This window comes from Bos indicus, chromosome 4, assembly GCF_029378745.1.
Source record: "Bos indicus isolate NIAB-ARS_2022 breed Sahiwal x Tharparkar chromosome 4, NIAB-ARS_B.indTharparkar_mat_pri_1.0, whole genome shotgun sequence".
NCBI lineage: Eukaryota > Metazoa > Chordata > Mammalia > Artiodactyla > Bovidae > Bos > Bos indicus.
In genome coordinates this window covers 19,416,088-19,440,763 of record NC_091763.1, presented here as the reverse complement: position 1 = coordinate 19,440,763, position 24,676 = coordinate 19,416,088, and the positions used below count along the sequence as shown (strand labels likewise).

The 24,676-nt window shown below is 36.2% G+C and overlaps 1 protein-coding gene across 10 annotated transcripts in view; it reads right to left on the bottom strand.

Moving 5' to 3' along the window:
* PHF14 (PHD finger protein 14) overlaps nt 1–24,676 on the bottom strand; it is a 199,117-nt gene that overhangs the window by 143,108 nt on the left and 31,333 nt on the right. For all 10 annotated transcript variants that reach the window (XR_011566179.1, XR_002180486.2, XR_011566178.1 and 7 more), the window contains exons 6-7: nt 20,823–20,934; nt 17,777–17,914 (exon numbers count right to left, since the gene is read on the bottom strand). Coding sequence is in view for 6 of the 10 variants with exons in the window: in XM_019958462.2 (XP_019814021.2) it covers nt 17,777–17,914; nt 20,823–20,934 (250 nt within the window). In the remaining 4 variants the exon portion in view is untranslated. The remainder of the gene's footprint in view (nt 1–17,776; nt 17,915–20,822; nt 20,935–24,676) is intronic.

The window sequence follows — 24,676 nt, the reverse complement described above, 5'->3', positions numbered from 1 at the left end:
TATATAACGCAACTTTTTAGTATGATATCCGCAGATGTTACAATATAGCACTGTGAATATTGTAATTAGAGAATCTGGATATATAAAAAATTGGACAATAAAACCTGGCCCCACCAATTAAAGATTTTTGTGGCTTTAAACAAGTTGCTAATTATCTCTGGGTCTCTGTTAACTCATTAACAAAACAGGTTTAATAATTATTACTTCATATAGGTACAGAAATAAATTTTAAAAATGTAGAAAGGAGACTGGATTCTCTCTCTCTCTCTCATTCACACTCATACACAGCTGCTTTCTCACAACGTGCTCTACACATCGTGGCAATAGAAGAGACTAAGTGGAAATAAAGAATATATTGAACTATAGTCAAAATGATCTCAAGAACCATTCTACTGTCTTAAAGTAGTAGGTAATGTTGAAATTGAGATATCAGAGATAGGATTCATGCTTGCATAGGTCAGTTAAGCATTAGAACCAAGACTCTGACTTAATGAAAAGACCAGTCATTTCTGGTCAAAAAGACACATGAAAAGGATGAAGTAGCCCAAGTAATTTTTCTTTTGTTTCATGACTGGGGATTGGGGACAATAAATCCTAAATCTAAGGCTATCAAGACCAAGGGATTAATTTTTTTTAGAGAATGAAACAGATACACCAAGCAACCACTATCCATTAACATCTATCCTCATTTTTTTCCCCTTAGTAGTAGAATCTTTCTGAGTTTCTGGATATATGATGACCTTGCTAGAAAATTTCTATCCAGACCCTCAGTAGCTGAGTATGGCCATATGATAAGTTCCAGCCAATGAAGTTTATGAAATTTCTTAACCAGACCCTTGATAGGAAATGTCCACTCTTCAACTTCTCTTCCTTCCTACCAATGGGGTACAACCCAGGCAAGGTGGTGATAAACCATCTCTGACCATGCGAGAAAGTACAACAAACTAAAGGAATATGAAGCAATAAGTAAGAGGCACCTGGTCCCTGGAACCAAACTCCCCTGAACATAAAATCAATCTGGAATCATAGAAAGACCATAACGTCTTCCTTGTTCAAGTTACTGGCTATTCAATTTTATTAAACCATTCAAAATAGTGTGCTAATTAATAATCTGGTTGACTTGGACTATCCCCTCAACTTGCCTAGAGAAACTTTCAAGATCCTATTCCCAGTAGAAAATGGAAAGGGAAAAAAATTTTCTAAACATTTACCATGTACCAGGCTTAGTGCCTGTTTTCATATTGTCTCATTTATCTCTCATCACTACCACATGAGGTGAGTTCTATTATTTTAATATCAACTTTATGGATAGAAAACTGAAAACAAGAGAGGTTAAGTTGCTGACCAAGATCCACTGCTAGTAAGTAAAAGCTGTCTTTTTCAACCACTGTCTGTCATCAGATTTACTTAAGGACATTTCCAAATAGAAACAACAAAATCCCAGCTCTGGAGATTGCGTTTCAGTAGGTCTAAGGCAAAGAGTTCTAAATGTGAATGCCTTGAGAAACAGTTAACAGTAAACATAAATGAGTAAAAGGATGTAAAGATGCTGGGAAGTTATAAGACAAAAATAATGATGGAAGTAGGGGGAAAAGCGGAATGTGGGGTAAATGGTGGGGACCCGTGACAAACTGGAATGCCCCATCAACTCAAGTTATCTTTTTATTGCACTATTCTTATCATACAAAATGTATCTACAGGTCACATTTAGCTTGTGGACCTCTGAATTTCACGATTTGTTCTAGAATCTTAAAACCAAAACAATTTATTCCAAACAAAGCTCCCTGACTAATACTGATTCAACAGTTCAAAGGACTATAAGCTGAAAGAAACTATTAGGAATCTTGTACATTGAGACCCAACTGGCACTTGTAAAAATGAAGTATTTTTAAGAAAAGTAGAGAGGTTTTATTGGTATCTGCATAAAACTGTTTATTGAAATCAGAAAAGTGTAAATACTATCATGAGTTAGGAGCATAACATGTTTATCTTCTCAGTTACAACACCATCTGTTTCCACCTCACCTCAGCCATTTAATTCCTATGACTGTACCTAGATTCTGAACTCTTTCCATAATGCAATTTCTCAAGTATTCTCTGAGCATTATCTTTTATCTTTCCTGATCACTTCTTTTCAGACTCAAACAAGTTTTTAATACCTTTCAGATCTCCAATGTACAGACTTTTATCCTCTGACTGCCCCAGAGTCCCATACACATGACTGCCCTCTTTACCTGATTATTTCATGGCCCATCAATTAATTACTTGTTTGCAGTCCTCTCTTCACTTGTTCCTCTCTTCCTCATCTAGCTTCACTTGACAAAACCTAAAGCAAGGTAAACCCAACTCTTCCCCTATTTTAACCTACATCAGAGCATCTGAACACATTCCCAAATTAATTTCCATTCCATTTTTATAGATAATCACTGAACAGCTTCATCTCTCAAACTTTCAATATCTCCTCTCTATTCTTAACTTGCAGATGATGGCCTTATTTATTCCACTGGAGAGGTTTTGAAGAGAGGAGAAAAGCAATTAAATGAGAACTTCCACAACCTCCAGTCACTGCATACCTCAACCTATCTGCATGTCTACACATATCCTCTGACTAATCTCCTGTTACCGGAGATAAACTGCCCAATGTTCCTATCTAAGGCTGACCTTCAGTTGCAATTAATTCCACCCCATCTTCCCTACAGCAATTCTACCTCCTGCACATTTTTTTCTCTCTACTGGCATACTAAAAACACTGTAATATCCTTTAAAAATACTTAAAAGACATTCCCTGGGCTCTCATTTGTAGGTCACTTCAAAGTCCCCCTTAAAAGGAAAAATCTAAAGCCCTGCCCATATAGCTGTCTTAACTCTGTTCCACTCCTAAGTTTTCAACTAGTCTCAATTTCTCTAATAGCTCCTCTCAAGTCAAAACTGACCTTCATTTTGACAAACCCAATGGTCACTTCTCAGTCTTAACTTTATTCCTTTGACACAACTTGTTTACTCTCTCTTTGAAACACTTGTCTTAGTTTTTTTTTTTTTTTTTTTTTTAACCTCACTAATAACTCTGCCTCAGACTCCTTGGTAGATTTCGCCTTACTTTCCCAAATTTCAATTTGGGATTGTTGAATGCCGAGGTAGCCCTATGACTGTCATCAGAACTCTTCCCATCTCCTTCTCCTCTTATACTCTAAGTAATTTCACCTAGTCATCTCACCATAAATACTATCTATACCCTGACACTCCCAAATCTGTATCTTTAGCCTTGATTACTTCCCTAAACTTCAGATTCTGATAGTCACCTACCTACCTGATGTCTCCACTTACAGGCCTAATAGGCGTTTTGAACTCAACATGTCCAAAACTGTCCTCAATTTCCTTCTCTCCTGCAATAAATCTGCTCTTCCTGCAGATTTAATAATCTTTCAATAAATCTTTTCTACCTCAGTAAACCATAACTCCACTCTACTAGAAGCTCCACAAGAGCCTCCTGATGAAAGTGAAAGAGGAAAGTGAAAAAGCTGACTTAAAACTCAACATTTGAAAATCATCATGGCATCCTGTCCCATCACTTTGTGGCAAATAGATGGGAAAACAATGAAAATAGTGACAGACTTTATATTCTTGGGCTCCAAAATCACTGCAGATGGTGACTGCAGCCATGAAATTAAAAGATGCTTGCTTCTTGGAAGGAAAGCTATGACCAACCTAGACAGCATATTAAAAAGCAGAGGGTACTTTACTGACAAAGGTCCGTCTAGTCAAAGCTATTGTTTTTCCAGTAGTCATGTACGGATGTGAGAGTTGGACTATAAAGAAAGCTGAGCAACAAAGAATTGATGCTTTTGAACTGTGGTGTTGGCAAAGACTTTTGAGAGTCCCTTGGACAGCAAGGAGATCAAACCAGTCAAACCTAAAGGAAACCAGTCCTGATTATTCATTGGAAGGACTGATGCTGAAGTTGAAGCTCCAATACTGTGGCCACCTGACGCGAAGAACTGACTCACTGGAAAAGACTCTGATGCTGGGAAAGATTGAAAGCAGGAGAAAAAGGGGATGACAGAAGATGAGATGGTTGGATTGTATCATCGACTCGATGGACACGAGTTTGAGCAAGCTCCGGGAGTTGGTGACGGACAGGGAAGCATGGTGTGCTGCATTCTCTGGTGTCAGAGTCAGACATGACTGAGCGACTGAACTAGAAGTTCAGGCTAAAGAGAAATCACCCTTTTCCTCTCTCTCTCTCTGTTTACTCAACAATCTCTCAACAGATATCTACAAAATCTGTCATTTCTTATTACCTCTATCCTTAAAACCTTAAACCATTTTATTTGTTCTCTCTACTTTCACCTTCGCCTCTCTATAGTTTATACTGAACACAACCATCAGGGTGGTCCTTCTAAACATCAGTTGACTCACATGTTCTCTATGCAAATCTGATGGCTTTCCATCTCACTCAAGAGTGTAAATCCAAAGTCATTCTCATGTTCTTCCAGTCCCTACATGATGTAGCTGCCTCTATGACCTCCTTCCTCTCCTCTTACCACACACCAGCCCCCACCTCTGTATCAGCCATACCAGTTCTTCTTGGTCCTCAAACCAAGCATGTTTCTACCTCAGAGCCTCTATATTCTGTTCCCCCTGCCTGTAACGCTCTCCTCTCAAATAAACATAAGCTCCCTACCATTTTCCTTACATTTTTTCCACAAAATGTCGCCTTCTTAGAGAGCCCACCTCTGATCTCCCCATATAAAACAGTACTGTCCTACTTCCCTTAGTCCGTACATACTTTATCCTGCTTTGTATTTCTTCATAATACGTATCACAATATAGCAGTGAGTTGAGGATAAACCCTTAAGTCTGGGAGACAGAGAAGTGATTACTCGTTTGTCTCAAAAGTATTGGTATTTTCTGGTAAACTTTTTCACTATCTGTCCTCTCCCAACCTGCCACTCAAATGTAAGCTACCTTAAGAACAGTTTATTTTGTTCAATGTTAATCTCTATAGGCTCCACAGCAAAGCCTAATACACAGTAGCTCAATATACCTGTTGAATAAATATGCTGAATGAATGACAGTAAAAAGCATTAATCTGTAATCCTTAAATAGTTCAAAGGGACAGGGAGCCTGGTGGGCTGCTGTCTCTGGGGTCACACAGAGTCAGACACTACTGAAGCGACTTAGCAGCAGCAGCAGCAGCAGCAAGAGATATATAGGCCAAGAAGGTCCACTGAAGTTTCTGATTCTTCTAGGGAATCTTCTTATTTCTGTATTTACAGCACTTCTTGTCCATCAGAGGCACCTGTGACATCTTTTAATGTTGTCTTGTAAGACTCTTTAACATTTCATTGTGTTTACTATCTAACCCCATCCACGTGACTTAAAGCTATTTTTATGCTCCCTGACAAACTCCTCCACCCCCAAACCTAGAGTTTATAGTGTCTGTTGCACATATGAATAGGCCCTCAATCATGACTGACTGATGTGAACTGAGTACTATGAAGTTATGTTTGAATATAAATTTCACTGTTTGTAAACAAAGTTTAGGTCACTCCTAACAAAACAACTCAGTTTTAGAACATGAATTTAATAAAGACTTACTCCTGACAGTCACGTTCCACAAATGCTTGCTGAGTTATATAATTCAGCCCTCAACTGTGATGCCTTTGCAAACACTATATGATTAACTATTTAACACACAGTTTTAGTTTACTTTTTAAGGAGTCTTGTACTCAAGTCTGAAACTCCCAGAAGATGAAGACCAAAGGATAAAAACAATAAATCTAAGCAAGATTTCTTAATTTCTTGAATCTAGTACTTGAAATTTCCAGAACCTTTTACAGATGAAAACTTTTCATGCAAATTCAATGCCCAAATGCTTGAGAAGGAAATGGTAACCCACTGCAGTGTTCTTGCCTGAAGAATTCCATAGATGGAGGAGACTGTGGGCCATGGTCCATGGGGTCGCAAAGAGTTGGACACAACTGAGCAACTAACACTACACTAATACACTAATGAACAAATGACTCGCGTCTAGATACCAAAAAAGAAAAATTTCACAATGTACATATTTTCTGAACCATAAACAAAACCATACGTACAGCTGTTTAGTACCCTCTCCTATAAAAACTGAAAGTAACCAACTTAACTTTATTGAGATCTTATTCTAAGAATCTGTATTCAATTTGATCTCATTTTTAAAGGTCTCTTTTTCCCCCATTTTTAGCATTTATCACTTGTTCACTTTTCACTTTTATGACTTAAGTATTTTATCAATTCTTAAAACTCATACATATTATATACAAAATATGGTGGTCTAAAACCAATCTAGTAAGAATTTTATGTAAATTATATTTATTAAAAAAATAAAGCAGTTTCTTTACCCATCATTAAAATATTATCCTTATCTATATCTTTTATATAAAAAATTAATACTAATCTAGCTAACAGAAAAATAACACTTTATGAAAGTAAAATTATCCTTTGGCATCAGATTCTACAAAAACATTAGGTATTAACTATTTACATTAAGCTCATTAAAATCTGACATTAATATTTCTTTCTGGCAGGAAAATACATATGATTTAATGATTATATAATACTTTAAAGTATTCAATTCTACTTTTCATTTTTTAACCATATCTGTTAAAACGAAAAGAAAACCTATGTTAATTTATTTGGCAGCCTAAAGTTCAACTTATGCAATATCTGTTTATATAGGAAAAGTCCTAATAATCAGCTCTGCACATAGAAATTATCCATTTGCATTTACTATATTTTATTATTTCCTTACATATAGTCACACCATCCCAAATTCATTATTTTTAACTGCGGTTTATAAGCAGATAAAAATACAGTCTTATGGTAGACATCAAATTTAGACACTGACACAAAACTCACAAAGTTAACTGAAAAATAATGATATAAACTCTTTATTAAAAACAGAACTGGTAAAAAAAAATAAATAAAAAATAAAAACAGAACTGGTGTGTTTTTATCCTACAGGTTATTTTTTATTTATTCAAAAAAGATTTGAGGTGGCTTATTAAAATATGCAAAGCGTAAGATAATTTAATTAAGCTTTAATTATTAATTTTAAAAACTAAGTAAGGATTGTAGTGTGTGTGTGTTTAGAAGGTGAGAGTGAATAATGAAACAAAGGGAAAAACGAAGTAGAAAAAAATAAGATGAAATCCAGACATACAGAATATTCCTTAAAGTTCTCTGTGTAAGATTATAAAACTAAAGCCAATATTAATGTCAAAAAAAAACAATCAGAAAAAAGTCTTGAAAAGGAAGGACTACTGAGAAGCCAATTCCACTATGATGAGGCAGGCTGGAAGGAAAGGGGATGACACTCTTAAAAAGCAAAGATCAGGTAACAGATCAAACCCAGGGAAAAGAAAGGCCAGAACATCAGAATTCTACTGTGAAGCAAGGAAGGGAAAAATGGAAACGGTGACATTTTCATTTGTTTCTTTCTTTTATTCAAAATAACTGATTCTTCTTTTCCTTCTTTTAATACCTGATAAAAACACTACTTCATTTGATCTAAGTATATGGCTGAGCTACAGTGAAAGGAAATAAACTGCCAACTTCTTAGGCTGGTTGTAGCAAACTGTTTGTTAGCTGCTAACTCCCCAAGCCATTCCCTTCCAACATATTCCCTTTTTGTAAAATTCATTTTCTTTGACAGAAACTGAAAATGTCAGGTTTCACCAATTCATCTTATCACACTGCTAACAATAGCCATAATGACTATTTTGACACATGAGATAATGGGACAATCTACTGGAGTGAACATATGAGAAAATTTTTCAGTCCTAATGATAAGAGAACCCTCTCCCCTCCTCCTCTGTTTTGAATTATATAATGAAAGAACACAGTGCTTATTTAGAGCTATTCCAGCAATATTGAGACCATGAGACAACAAGGTTAGGAACCAAAAAGAAAAGCATATTGATGTTGGTAGAATAGAAGAATAAAATAAGACTTAATCATTGAGCTTCTGAAACAACCCCAGAACTACTATTGTTTAGGTCTCCTGTCATGAGATAGTTAACACATGGCTACCACAGCTAAGTATTCTATTACTTGCTTCCAAAAGCCTAGATAAGGTACATCATCAAAAAGTTGAACAAACAAAATACTTATCATAAAAGTCACATGCACATTGGTAGTAGACTCCACATGTGGCTCTGAAATTGCCAGAAAATTAAAGAAGTTATTGCAATCAGTAACATAATTCACAATATCAGAAACCAGTTAATAAGCAAACACACAGCTAAACCTACTATTAAGAATTAAGAGAAAGAACACTACATAATGTACTGAGAAACAGGCTCATCAACATTCTCAGTTTAAACAAACAAAAAAAAAAATCAATAAGGCTTTCAACACCAACGAAAGTATAAAAAGTACACATCAACTAAATGAATAATAGTTAAGAATCAAAATAATTTTATCCAAGAACATAAACATCTAATAATATGGCTCATGTAAATGTTTGGAGCAGTTGATAATCTGTATAAATTACAAGTAAATTATATTTCTTACAGTCAGTCATACTTCAAAAAAAAGTTAAATGATTCTTAGAGAAGTACCAAAGTGAAAATGATCTATCTGCTAACAAGTAACCAAGCTGGACGAAGTAGTGAGCAACTTATGCAAACCAAAGAGACAGAGACACATGTATGAATAGTTATTCTAATACCACAAGAAAAGGTACCAAGGAAATACCCTCAGACAATGCCTGTAGATAAATAGGAAATCAAATAAAAATAAATGGGAAACCAAATTGCAATTCACTATACACAAAATGGGAGAAGGCAATGTGGCACCCCACTCCTTCAGATTGGACTGGTTGGATCTCCTTGCAGTCCAAGGGACTCTCTTCTCCAACACCACAGCTCAAAAGCATCAATTCTTCGGCGCTCAGCCTTCTTCACAGTCCAACTCTCACATCCATACATGACCACTGGAAAAACCAGAGCCTTGACTAGACAGACCTTTGTTGGCAAAGTAATGTCTCTGCTGACTGCAGCCATGAAATTAAAAGATGCTCACTCCTTGGAAGGAAAGTTATGACCAACCTAGAGAGCATATTCAAAAGCAGAGACGTTACTTTGCCAACAAAGGTCCATCTAGTCAAGGCTATGGTTTTTCCTGTGGTCATGTAGGGATGTGAGAGTTGGACTGTGAAGAAGGCTGAGCGCCGAAGAATTGATGCTTTTGAACTGTGGTGCTGGAGAAGACTCTTGCGAGTCCCTTGGACTGCAAGGAGATCCAACCAGTCCATTCTGAAGGAGATCAGCCCTGGGATTTCTTTGGAAGGAATGATGCTGAAGCTGAAACTCCAGTACTTTGGCCACCTCATGCGAAGAGTTGACTCATTGGAAAAGACTCTGATGCTGGGAGGGATTGGGGGCAGGAGGAGAAGGGGATGACAGAGGATGAGACGGCTGGATGGCATCACTGACTCAATGGACGTGAGTCTGAGTGAACTCCGGGAGTTGGTGATGGACAGGGAGGCCTGGCATGCTGCGATTCATGGGGTTGCAAAGAGTCGGACACGACTGAGCGACTGATCTGATCTAGGTTGGTCATAACTTTCCTTCCAAGGAGTAAGTGTCTTTTAATTTCATGGCTGCAATCACCATCTGCAGTGATTTTGGAGCCCCAAAAAATAAAGTCTGACACTCTGTCCACTGTTTCTCCGTCTATTTCCCATGAAGTGATGGGACCAGATGCCATGATCTTCGTTTTCTGAATGTTGAGTTTTAAGCCAACTTTTTCACTCTCCTCTTTCACCTTCATCAAGAGGCTTTTTAGTTCCTCTTCACTTTCTGCCATAAGGGTGGTGTCATCTGCGTATCTGAGGTTACTGATACTTCTCCTGGCAATCCTGATTCCAGCTTGTGCTTCTTCCAGCCCAGCGTTTCTCATGATGTACTCTGCATATAAGTTAAATAGGCAGGGTGACAATATACAGCCTTGACGAACTCCTTTTCCTATTTGGAACCAGTCTGTTGTTCCCTGTCCAGTTCTAACTGTTGCTTCCTGACCTGCATACAAATTTCTCAAGAGGCAGGTCAGGTGGTCTGGATTCCTATCTCTTTCAGAATTTTCCACAGTTTATTGTGATCCACACAGTCAAAGGCTTTGGCATAGTCAATAAAGCAGAAATAGATATTTTTCTGGAATTCTCTTGCTTTTCCGATGATCCAGCAGATGTTGGCAATTTGGTCTCTGGTTCCTCGGCCTTTTCTAAAACCAGCTTGAACAGCTGGAAGTTCACAGTTCATGTATTGCTGAAGCCTGGCTTGGAGAATTTTGAGCATTACTTTACTAGCGTGTGAGATGAGTGCAATTGTGCGGTAGTTTGAGCATTCTTTGACATTGCCTTTCTTTGGGATTGGAATAAAAACTGACCTTTTTTTTATGAATTTTTTTTTAATGAAATCTTAACAGAAAAAAAAAAAAAAAGACCTTTAATGCTAAACAGCTGATCACATACAAGGTGAATGATAAAAGGGATTGGTCCCTCAACTTGTATTCTAATCATTGAGAACACAGTGAAAAATAATAACAAAAAATCCCTGTCCTCATGAATCTATGTCCTAATGAAAGTGACAGACAATAAACAAAATAAAAAGAATCATACATATTATCAAGTGGGACTTATTCCAGGGATGCAAAGATTTTTCAGCATCCATATGCCAATCAATGTGATATACCATAATAACAAATTGAAAAATAAAAACCATATGATCATCTTTATAGATGCAGAAAAATCTTCTGACATAATTCAACATCTATTTATGATTTCTCTTCAGAAAGTGGACACAGAAGGAACATTCCTCAACATAAAAAAAGGCCATTTACGATAAATCCACAGTTAACATCATAATCAAGGGTGAAAAGCTGAAAGCATTTTTCTATAAGATCAGGAACAAGATAAGGATGGCAACTTGTACCACTTTTATCCAACATAGTTATTTTGGAAGTCTTCGACACAGCAATCACAGAAGAAAAAGAAAAGGAATTCAAATTGGAAAAGAAGTAAAACTGTCACTGTTTGCATATGATATCGGTGCTATACCTAGAAATTCCTAAAGATGCTACCAGAAAACTACTAGAGCTATACTGGACAGTGGTTAGGTTAGTTAAAAAGGGAAGAAAGCAGCAGAAAAGAGAATAGAAACTGTTATGGGAGTGGGAGGATTGCAACATTAGACAGGGCGACCAAGAGAAGCCACAGTGAGCAGTAGATATAGAATGAGGACCAGAAAAAAAAGTGAGGGAATGAGCCATGTGGGGGAAAGGCAGCCCATGCAAGGAAACAAATACAGAGGCCCAGAGCAGGAGCTCACCCGGCCATCCATTCAAGGAGCAACAAGTGAGCCAATGAGGCTGAACGAGGGGAAATGATAAACTCAGAGAGGTAATGTGAAGCCAGATCACACAGACCCTTATAGACCAGCAGAGAAACTGGCCTCTAGTTTGAATCAGATGGAAAGCCACTGAAGGGTTTTAAGCAAAGGAGTGACCAGATCCGACTTAGATTTTAATGGGATAATACTAGCCACAACTGAAAATGTCCTCTGTTCTCTATGAAAAGGCTTGACACCAAAGCAGGACCTAAAAGCCAAATCTGGCACTGCCTGTTTTTGGAAATACAGTTTTATTTGAACACAGCCATGTTCATTTGTTTATATATTGTCTATGGATTTTTCATAATCAGTGGCAAAGTTAAATAGTTACACACAAGCCATAGGCCCACAAAGCCTAAAATATTTACTATCTGGCTCTTTATAGTAAAAAGAAAAAATTGCCACCCTCTGCTCTAGCAAGACAAGGCCAGAAAGAGCTGGGAGGTTATTAACCCAGTTGACAAAAAAAGACTTGGACTAGGGCACAGCAATGAACTTAGCAAGATAACATTGAACATGTCCTAGATACACTTTGAAGACAGGATATGCTAATAGATTAGGTATGGAGTGTGAGAGAAAGTGATCTGAGTAACTGTCAGAATTCATCCAGAATAATTTTTAAAATAATGCCTAAAACAGCCATATAAAAATATTACTGAAGATCTCATACAAAATACCTACTTTTAAGGAATGTAACTTCTTCATTAATTCATTTAAAAATATTTTATCCAATAAGAGCTATTCTTACCAATCCTGGTTCTTCTAGCAATATTAAGGCATCAGTTCAGTGCCAAATATCTAATTTGAGCCTTTGAAATTTAATTCATGAATGATTTCAATCCATTAAATCAAAGGTTGTAGGAAAAAAAATTGATACATAATTTCACATTATTTCAAAGAGAATTTTTTACATGGTAACAGATTATAACAATGTTCACAGTACCAAAATCATACTTTATCATAGAAGAAACTACCAGATGGTTTAAGTGAAAGATAAGGAATCTTAAGGCTAACTATATGATATGAAACATAAGTCGCAATCAGCATAACTGGGCCTGTTTTATAGTGTGGTTTTAACAATAAGATATATTTTGTCATGAAGTGAAGTGAAGTCACTCAGTTGTGTCCAACTCTTTGCGACCCCATGGACTGTAGCCTACCAGGCTCCTCCGTCCATGGGATTTTCCAGGCAAGAGTACTGGAGTGGGGTGCCACTGACTTCTCCAGGGGATCTTCCCGACCCAGGGATCAAACCTAGGTCTCCCTCATTGTAGGCAGATGCTTTACCGTCTGAGCAAGCAGGGTCATAACATGGTTAAATATTCTAAATAATCTAGAATTTTCACAAAATGGGTCAAAAGCAATAGAATAGATGTCACTAATAGGATAAAGTACTATGGCAGACGGCTATAAAAAGACATAAAAAGTATGCTAGGGTTATGATGTCACTGGATGAAACCAAAGTACTCACTCTCTTTTTCAACCTTTCTTTGACTGCCTGTATAAAACACCCATCAAGAAGTAAGATATCCAACTTAATAAAACAGTCTTTAAAAAAGACAAAAAAAAAAAGTGCTTTCTCTAATGTCATAAAACTGAAACAGAAGACAAGGCATACCCACAAACAGCACATCTATTTTGATTTAAAATTTATTTTTTCATCAAATATGCATTACATAAATCTTAATCTACACAAGTACAACCAGGAGAAGTAGCCAAGAAGTTCATTTTAACAAGACGTTTACTGACAAGAGCAAACTTCATTGATATTGATTCAAGCCAAGTCTTGTATTTTAAAACCCTATTCAAAATTCTTTATATGGTTTCTTTATATATTCTTTATATAGTTGATTTTTCAACTATATAACTGTTTACAATAAGAAACCACAAATACATGCAAATATGCTTTAAATCATTTCCCCAAAGAAGAGTTCATTTAACAAGATGGGGAGAGAAAAATCACACTTCATTATTCCAAAATCCAGAATTCCTACCTAATCAATCAAAGGAGGGAGCAAGGCAAGGAAAAAAACCTGTTTCCACATCATGATTCATCTAACTTTCTCTGTAAATTTCCCCAGATTAGCTCACAGATATATAGATATTCAGACCACAAACTGTAAACTATTTATTCAGTGTAATACTGTATTTTGTTTTAATTTGAATGCCTTTATGTGGAGATGCAATCTCTAAATCACTATGGACCCCATTATACCCACCGTCCCATACATGGCTGCTTCACACATTTTCATTAATTAAATGGCTGCTGCTGCTGCTGCTAAGTCGTTTCAGTCATGTCCGACTCTGTGTGACCCCATAGACGGCAGCCCACCAGGCTGCCCCATCCCTGGGATTCTCCAGGCAAGAACACTGGAGTGAGTTGCCATTTCCTTCTCCAATGCATGAAAGTGAAAAGGGAAAGTGAAGTCGCTCAGTCATGTCTGACTCTTAGCGACTGTCTACCAAAAATAATGATGGATGGCACTATACAAAGAGACCCAAACTATCACAGTATAGAAGGAAAAGTCCTCTCAAGTTCTAAAAGAAATGGCTACAAAAAAACCATCCTGCCTACGAAGTTCAAAGTTTCCAGAAGTAAAGTCATAACCTTAACCTACAGATTCCCTGATGCAGATATTCACTGAGATTTATCTGATCTGCTGAGTCTTACTTCTTTTATCTCTCTGGATTTCTGCCAACCATCTTGAGTGATTTGTTGTTGTTCAGTCGCTCATTCATGTCCAACTCTTGTGACCCCATGGACTGCAACATGCCAGGCTTCCCTGTCCTCTACCATCTCCCAGAGCTTGCTCAAACTCACGTCCATTGAGTCAGTGATGCCATCCACCATTTTGTCTTCTGTCATTCCCTTCTCCTCCTGCCTTTGATCTTTCCCAGCATCAGAGTCTTTTCTAATGAGTGGGCTCTTCGCATCAGGTGGCCAAAGTATTGGAGCTTTAGCATCAGTCCTTCCAATGAATATTTAGGACTGATTTCCTTTAGGATTGACTGGTTTGATCCCCTTGCAGTCCAAGGGACTCTCAAGAATGTTCTCCAACATCACAGTTCAAAAGCATCAATTCTTCGGTGCTCACCTTTCTTTATGGTCCAACTCTCAAATCCATACATGACCACTTGAAAAACCACAGCTTTGCCTTGTTGGCAAAGTAATGTCTCTGTTTTTTAATAAGCTGTCTAGGTTGGTCATAGCTTTTCTTCCAAGGACCAGGCATCTTTTAATTTTACGGCTGCAGTCACCATTGCAGTGATTTTGGAGACCAAGAAAATAAAGTCTGTCACTGTTGCCATTGTTTCCCCAACTATTCGTCATAAAGTGACGGGACGGGATGCCATGATCTTAGTTGTTTGAATGTTGAGTTTTAGGCAAGCTTTTTCACTCTCCTCTTTCACTTTCATCAAGAGGCTCTTTAGTTCCTCTTCACTTTCTGCCATAGGGTGATACAATCTGCGTGTCTGAGGTTATTGATATTTCTCACGGCAATCTTGATTCTAGCTTGTGCTTCAGCCAGCCCGGCATTTTGCATGATATACTCTTCATATAAGTTAAATAAGCAGGGTGACACTATACAGATTTGACGTACTCCTTTCCCAATTTTCAACCAGTCTGTAGTTCCATGTCCAATTCTAACTGTTGCTTCTTGACCTGCATACAGGTTTTGCAGGAGGCAGGTAAAATGGTCTGGTATTCCCACCTCTTGAAGTATTTTCCACACAGTCAAAGGCTTTGGGGTAGTCAAAGAAGCAGAAGTAGATGTTTTTCTGGAATTCTCTTGCTTTTTCTATGATCGAACAGATGTTGGCAATTGAATTTCTGGTTCCTCTGCCTTTTCTAAATCCAGCTTAAACATCTGGAAGTTCTCAGTTCACGTACTGCTGAAGCTTGGCTTGGAGAATTTTGAGAATTCCTTTGCTAACATGTGAAATGAGTGCAAATGTGTAGTAGTTTGAAGATTCTGCGGCATTGCCCTTCTTTGGGACTGGAATGAAAACTGACCTTTTCCAGTCCTGTGGCTACTGCTGAGTTTTCCATATTTGCTGGCATACTGAGTGCAGCACTTGCACACCATCATCTTTTAGGATTTGAAAGAGCTCAACTGAAATTCCATCACCTACACTAGCTTTGTTCATAGTGATGCTTCCTAAGGCCCACTTGTCTTCACACTCCAAGACGTCTGGTTCTAGGTAAATGATCACACCATTGTAGTTATCTGGGTGATGAAGATCTTTTTTGTATAGTTCTTCTGTGTACTTTTGCCATCTCTATCTTTTGCTTCTGCTAGGTCCATACCATTTCTGTCCTTTATTATACCCATCTTTGCATGAAATGTTCCCTTGGTATCTCTAATTTTCTTGAAGAGATCTCTAGTCTTTCCCATTCTATTGTTTTCCTGTATTTCTTTGCATTGATCACTGAGGAAGGCTTTCTTATCTCTCCTTGCTATTCTTTGGAACTCTTCATTCAGATGGATATATCTTTCCTTTTCTCCCTTGCCTTTTGCTTCTCTTCTTTTCTCAGGTATTTGTAAGGACTCCTCAGACAACTATTTTGCTTTTCTACATTTCTCTTTCTTGGGGATAGTTTTGATCACTGCCTCCTATACAATGTCATGATTGTTCATCCATAGCTTTCCAGATTAGATCTGTGTATCATATCTAATCCCTTGAATCTATTTGTCACTTCCACTGTATAATAGTAAGGGATTTGACCTAAAGGTCATATCTGAATGGCCTAGTGGTTTTCCCTACTTTGTTCAATTTAAGTCAGAATTTTGCAATAAGGAGCCACTTATTCATGATCTGAGCCACTATCAGCTCCCAGTCTTGTTTTTGCTGACTGCAAAGAGCTTCTCCATCTTTGGTTACAAAGAATATAATCAGAACCAATCTGATTTTGGTTCTGGCCATTTGATGTCCATGTGTAGAGTTGTCTCTTGTGTCATTGGAGGAGGGTGTTTGCTATGACCAGTGAGTAATCTACATGACCCCATTATACAACTGCTCCTCTATATAGGTCTACCAAATAGCTGTGAAAATGCACAATGTCCCTTTAGTACGCTTCTTCAATTAATCAAAATACAACTCATCATAATCAGAGACTGGCACAAAACCAGATACATGTGCCCAAATTATAATCTCAATAGGATCAATTCATTGGTAAAATATGTCCCTTAAAATTGGCTCAAAAATTTTTCTTCCTGAGATTATCTTTTTCACTTGTTTCTTGCCTATGAAATAAAATGGAGTAAGATGAAAGCCCAACATAAAAAATATATTTTTACATGACACTGAAAATTCACCCAATAAAGTAGCATAACAACAGAGGCTTAGATATTCCATAAATCTATTCCAAATATAAAGTAAGAATTATAGAACACTCAATTACCTACTTATATAAAAAGCTTAAAAAAAAAAAAAGAAAACAAAATTTGGTCTCAGGATCCCTTATAGTAGTAAAAGGTTTTGAAGACCTGCAGAGTTTATGTGAGTTAGTTACCATATTAGAATTTAAAATTGAGAAATTTTAAAAATATTCATTTATTTTAAAATAACAATAAGCCCAGTACATGTTAATAAAAATAACACTTTAATGAAAAATACTAAGATTTACATACATAAAAATTTTTAGTGAGAAGAGTGACACTGTTTTACATTTTTGCAAGTCTCTTAATATCTAGATTTAAAGAAGACAGCTGGATTTTCAAAACTGCTTCCACATTCAAATGCTTATATTGTTATATGCTATATAATCTCTGGAAATCTCCACTATTACTTGTGAGAAAATTAAGAGCAAAAAAAGTACGTATTATTTTCATACTATTATGAAGACAGTTTTAACCTCACAGACCTTGAGAGAATACTGAAGAGTTCCAAAAATGTACTTTGAAAACAACTGATTGCTTAAATTTCTAGTAGGAAAATTTTAGAATTAGAAACAATTGTAAAGAAATAGAAATGCAGGTACTGAAGACAGGGTAGTGATTTTACTTAAAGAGAAACACAGCAAGGTTATTACTAAAATATAATTTTAGATTCTTATACAAGATACGCAGACATTATAATCCTTTAAAACACCTTGAATTATGTTTCATTTTATCTGTCAGATTTCATTATAAAATTTGTAACATGTTTTCCAAAGGTATGGCTGGCTTTAAGACTGAAAAAATTCATATATATTGCTTGCTCAAAGTTTCAGACCAGTGATCTAGACAAACACTTAAAGAATAAACTCACAAACTTATTTTAAGATGCACACCTGTTAGAGAATACAATGGAGTCATGATAAGCCTTATGAACATAGTCACCAACCATGGATATAAATAAACCTACCTCTTCTGCTGCCGCCTCTGAGAGCAGACCTTCCCTCTGCGCACAGGTCACATGGAAATAGGCTCTGCACATCCCTGCATCACAGCTAATGCAAACTCCAGTTCGAGCAAAACGAGGGTCTTCACAGAAGCTACACTCCTACAGTGGAATAACAGGAAAAGTCTCAGAGGGAAAACATTCCCAGAACAGAAACTGTATTCTCATACAAAGCTTCTACAAAATACAAATAGTGAACCAAGAGTACCAATAGTGTATCAATATAAACAAAAACCTTAGGTAAGCCAAATATTTATAAGAAAAAAAGTAATTCTCTATAGAGTTCTACAAAACCAAAATTCCACTTATATAATGATGATTATAACAATAAGTAGTTGAGGGCTTACCATGCACTACGCACTATTCTAAGCACGTTACATGAATTAATATATATAATTATTTATAGTGTCATCTGACACTATTTCATAATAATATGTGGAAGAAGTACTACAGTCATTCTCATCTTACACATGAGAAAACTGAGGTTAGTGCAGTCTTTAACCAGATAATCTTAAAGACCATGCTCTTAACCATTAAACTACACTTATTTCAACAATATACTATTTGAAAAAATTAAAGAAAACGAATAAGAAGCCAGAGAAAATTCACCAAAAGATCTAGACATTGAAATCAAAGAAACAATGCATTTTAAAAATATATTTAAGAGAAGCAGAAGCAATCTTAAGTAAACAATTTTGTGAAATTAATAATAATACACAATATAACCAATTATTTATATTCTTCCTGTATATAAAAGGAAAAACTGTAAAACTAAAGGTATAAACTGTTGAAATTACCCCAAATTCCAGCACCCTGATTTATTTTTTTAATACTTTAACTAAACCACAGAGAGGAAGAAAAGAAAAAGAAAAACCTACTATCAAAATATACTCTATAAATATGAATCTTCACAAAAAAACTTGCTAAATTATGAAAGACTGTCAGCAGACAGTTAAGGAAGAACTGCTTAATAAATGCAGTCTATATAAATTAAATATGAGGGAAACATTTAAAAAGAAAAATGAAAAAGTTTCAATAGATGCTAAAAAGATCATTGTAATACTGTAACAGTTAGTACCTACTGGCTAGACAGTACCAAACTGATATATTAGCACTGTTACCCAAGAACTGTGTTCTGGGCACCGGTGTGAAAATACTGCCAACTCCTGACATTCTGCTGCCTAGTTAAAGGTCTTTTTATTAACAGTAGTATATATATGGTATAAAATATCAACAAGTAGTAATATAAACATGAAACCAAAAAACCCAACTGAAATTGGGTAAGGGACTTTTGAGAGAACACAAAGAAAAAATGTCTGACACTGAAGTCTTAAAAGACTATAGAACAATCAACAAAGAAAATAGAATCTTCCTCAATTGCCTGAATCATTTACAAAGCTAGGGAACGAAGCAACTGAGAACATAAGGAAGAAAGTAATCAGGATTAGGAAATGGATAGACAATGTGGTCTAGAGAGCTGTCTAAGATAAAACTCACAACATTGGGTTTGATTTTGCAGATGAGCTAGACAGTACATAATTTTTTTACTCCTTTTCCTAGTAATACTTCAACACAAAAGCAGGTGATAATAAAAAAAAATCAGCAGATAATTATACATTTAATGACTCGTTTTTAATCCAGAGGTCACTGCTAGCCTCAGTTTTATGAAGCAGTATCTGCTTACTGGTTTTTTTTAATTGCTCTGAGATTTATATTTATGGTAACAACATATGCCTATTGAAAATGATGGAAGTCAGTTCCTTTTATGCTTGATGGAAGCTGCTATCAAAAAGTAGGAACTTCCATTTCCAAAACTGGTGGACTAGGTAATCTGTATTGCTTCTACTCAACTAGAAAATGTAGACAAATTAGTATTTATTTACTATAAAGGCATTAGAGAAGCAACAAGACAGTGTACAGTTACCTGAGGAAAGTAAATTCAATACTAGGGCCTAGAAGATTTAGCTAATTCTGGAGAGGGGAGCTGCATACCCAAACCAAAGCAAAAGATTACTGGAGTGATTGTTAAAGTCCAAGGAGGATATTCTGGATACAATAGCAGAAACTATCAAAGTTTAAAATCAGAATCTTCCAACAATATCTAAGTTTTTCACCTTACCTTTAATATGTTACTAATGCTCTCCAAGAGACTCCCTTCCCAAATGCCCAACAGACAGTAATGGAAAGAGAATATGTATCAGTGCCTAATTAGTTCTACCATTCTAAAGATGTCTGCAGTAATTATATACTTAAGTTTAAATTAATAAGTGTGTAATCTTATCACTCATAATCTAAAAGTCATAGTGAAAAACCAATTTATAACCTACGGAGACTCATCTGCTAGGGCAGGTTATGTAGGCATAAAATCAGTCCTTGAAATCTGAGAAAATAATGGGTTTTTCATGTACTCTTTTCATAATTTCATAAATTTCATTTCAAAAGTAAAGTTAGAAATTAAGCTCGTATTCAGTCCAACTGGTTAAAAATAAGGATTTAATCTGAGAATTCACTATACACTAAGCAGTGTGCCAAATGCCAGGGAAACAACAGTGATATCAACTATCATTTTTCCCCACAGGTTAAACTAAATTACAAACACATGGAAGAATTTATATATTACTGGCTTTCTGGGAAAATTACTGTCAATTATAAATGATTTAGTACTCTCCAATAGCATAATTGGGCTTCCCTGGTGGCTCAGACAGTAAAGAATCTGCCTGCAATTCTGGAGACCCTGGGTTCAATCTCTGGGTCGGGAGATCCCATGGAGAAGGAAATGGCAACTCATTCCAGTATTCTTTCCTGGAAAATTCCATGGACAGAGAAACTTGACAAGCTACAGCCCAAACAGGTTACAAACAGTCAGACACAACAGACTGACTAAGCACGCACACAAGCAATAGCATAATTAGTAATAAGCATTTCTGTAGTTAATAATGATATTAGCAAAAAGCCATATAAACTAACAAGTAAAACTTTCTCTTAGACAACCAAAAACAGTTTGTCTCACCTTGGCACCATATTTGGAATAGTTCATTTCTGTTAGTGTTACTGGTCGTAACTTGTCAATATCTCCAAAGGCTACACCAGGAACGTACAGGGCACAAACGATGTGAACCCATCTATAAGGAGAAAAGATATGATTTTGTTATCAAACCTTCTGATAAAATGCCCACGTGGAAAATAAACATAAAATATATCTTCCATATCAAATAACTACTGCAAGAATTTTATGGCCAGGTCTCAAAACCTCAGACATACAACTAAAGAATATTAAACACTTATATAATTATATCATTTAATTACAGAAAAGGGGACTGCAATAAGCACTACTTTTCCAGCAGCTTAGCCAAAGCTGAGAGATAACAACTATAATTGCCTTTCACTTAATATTCACCGCACTTTGCACTTATCTGCTATTCTTAAATATTTGCACAAAACCACTATTCAAATGAAACAAAACATTTTCATGTGCATGGAAAGGTATGCACAATATTTTAAGCACTCTGACAATTAAGGACCCTAATTTAAGAACTGTGACGTTAGTTACTCTGCATAAATTATATAACATTGATCTTTCCTGCTACTTTTTTCTAAAAGCTATTGGATAATCCTTAAGGACATATTTAAAAAAAAAAATTCTTGGTGTGCATCTTAACTTTCTTTCTTTCTAGGTTGAAACTGATTGATAGGAGACTGGACAGAAGAGCTGTGATAATATAAGGAAGTCACAGTTCATTCAGCTCATCAGATCACCATACAACCTATGTACTATGTATGTGCCCCACAAATAAATAATTTTTAAAGTCTGGATGATTTTACAACACTAAACAACAGCAACAACAAAATGTTCATAGTTTCAGTGTACTAAAAAAAAAAGTAGGAATTGATTCTAATTACATTTTTTAAAAACTGTTCTGAACCTCTATAAAATATACCAGGAACTCTGTTTGCTTACAACCATGCAAAATACAGGACCACTAGATTTTGAAATGTAAACAGATCTCCCTCATCTCTGCAAGAAACAAGGTAAAAATGAGATGGCAAATATCTCTTAACCTTGTGAAAATATTAACAACAAATTTTACTTTATCATAGCTTGAGAGGCTATGATTGCTACCTGGTTCTGTTTTGTGAAGCACTATGAGTCTTAAAGAAATAAGACTAAGAATCATTTTATAGAGGTACTGGGGAAAATAGTCACAAATCTTTAAAATTTATCCTTTTTTACTGGGAAGAAAATTCAAAGTTTTGAGATTTTCTTGATAAAATGTTTTAATCCAACTTCCCAAATGCATCCTGTAGAGTTCAATATAAAGATACACATCTTCAACCAGCAGCTGCTTTCTCAATTTAATTTGTGCAGTTTTTTCATGCTCCACTGATGTATTAAATGCCGCTGTACTCTGTAGGAGTTTATCTTTGATAAACCCAACAGCTGACTGCTTGCTTCATACTGACCTTCTTAAAATCTTTTAGAACTAGTCACACAAGTACTACAGATTGAAACTGCCATTTCAGTGTGACTGGCACAAAAGTGTATCATTTTCCACAACCACACTTATGAGGATGCCAACTTGAGTCTTTATTAAAATACATACCAAACAGCTGAGATAATTTTGGTCCTTTTTAATATCTGTTGTATATAGATTTTTGTTCGTTTGTTTAACTAAATGTACTTTAGAACCTTGTAATTAAGACAAATTGAGAAATCAAAAAGGAATAAACTTCCTTGTTACTTTATCATTCATTTTTCTTGGAGCTTTGAAGGCAGATGTTGATCAGGAAAGGGAACAAAAAACAAGCATCCCATAGGACCACCAAAAAAACAAGAGTCAGAATTGTCATTCTAGCACAGAAGCTATTAATACATTCTTTTAAATTTACATATTTTAATAAAGCAAACTAAGCAGAAAAATACTTCACAAAAACTCATTTCAAATAAGAACTACATTCATCGATCAAACTTGATTTTGAAATGCTTTGTACTTGCGGTGTCTTTATAACACATTAAAAAAACTCATTTCAGGAGTTATTTTCATTCCTGCATTTATTCATTCAGTAATTAATTACTGAGCGACTGAAATGAACTGAAGAACACAGCACCAGGCAGGCAGTGGGGAAGTGACAAAGAAGTATGTGAAATGCTTGCAGCATAAGGTGTGATATGCTATTAAAGTATGTGTAATATTTCCTATATTCAGGTTTATAATACCACTAAGGCAGGATGCTGGGAGGGATTGGGGGCAGGAGGAGAAGGGAGGATGAGATGGCTGGATGGCATCACTGACTCGATGGACATGAGTCTGGGTGAACTCCGGGAGTTGGTGACGGACAGGGAGGCCTGGCGTGCTGCAATTCATGGGGTCGCAAAGAGTCGGACACGACTGAGCGACAGAACTGAACTGAACTGAAGGCAGGATAAAATACTCTCTTTAAGAAAAAAAAAAAAAAAAATTCAATGATAAGAATGTATTGATGGTCTTCTCACATTAAACTGCATAATTTTCTATTGTAGTATATGTGGCTCCCATCAGACACAGAAGGGAAAGCAGTCTAAATGGCCTATGTAATAGAAGAAAATTTCAAAAATTTTTCATTCTTTCCATACATAGTTCTTTCTTTTCATCTGTTTTCCATTTGAAGCTAGAGTACTAAATACCTTGTCAAATCTTCATGGCTTTTTTGCTCTTGATTCAAGCTAGTATTACATCCTTCAAACTGTATCAAGACCTGTAATTCCCACAGTACTCTATAGGTAAGTATGGGCATCAACACAAATAAAATATTCAAAGAGCATAAAAAATTTTCCAGGCTACACCAACAAGGGAGGTGTCAATATAAATATATCTGAGTAAAACTCAATGGTTAAAGAAGCCTCCCTTTTCTTCAATCAGAGACAATTTTACAAGTTAGTTTGTGGATTGTGTATTAGTATATATTACATATTAGTGTAGTAACAGAGCTACTTTATAGTTTCTCAATAGAAATTTCAAATTATTGACAAGAGAAAAGGTAAAATAAATGCTCTTCCCTAAAAGGAAATTGTGTTTCTCAAAGCTGCCGTACTTTTTCACAACCATTTATTACCATAAATTTCAAATTGCAGGACCGAAAAGTTATTAAGAAAGGATTTATGCAGTTTCTTTTCTAAGATTACCTTAAATAAATGGAATAGTATCAAAAAAGCACTAGCAGTAGACGTAGCAGCAGCAGAGGAACTAAGGAGATATTTATTACACACTTAAGTTTCAGAAACTACACTGTTTACAGAAATCATCTCATTTCAGTTCAGTTCAGTGACTCAGTCGTGTCTGACTCTTTGCGACCCCATGGACTGCAACACACCAGGCTTCCCTATCCATCACCAACTCCCAGAGCCTACTCAACTCATGTCTATTGAGTCAGTGATGCCATCTGACCATCTCATCCTGTCGTCCCCTGCGCCTCCTGCCTTCTATCTTTCCAGCTACAGGGTCGTTTCACATGAGTCAGTTCTTTGCATCAGGTGGCCAAAGTATTAAGAGTTTCAGCTTCAGCATCAGTCCTGCCAATGAGTATTCAGGACTGATTTCCTTTAGGATGGACTGGTTGGATCTCCTTGCAGTCCAAGGGACTCTCAAGAGTCTTCTCCAACACCACAATTCAAAAGCATCAATTCGTCAGCGCTCAGCTTTCTTTATAGTCCAACTCTCACAATCATACATGACTACTGAAAAAACCATAGCTTTGACTAGATGGACCTTTGTTGGCAAAGTAACGTCTCTGCTTTTTAATATGCTATCTAGGTTGGTCACAACTTTTCTTCCAAGGAGCAAGCGTCTTTTAATTTCATGGCTGCAGTCACCATTTGCAGTGAATTTG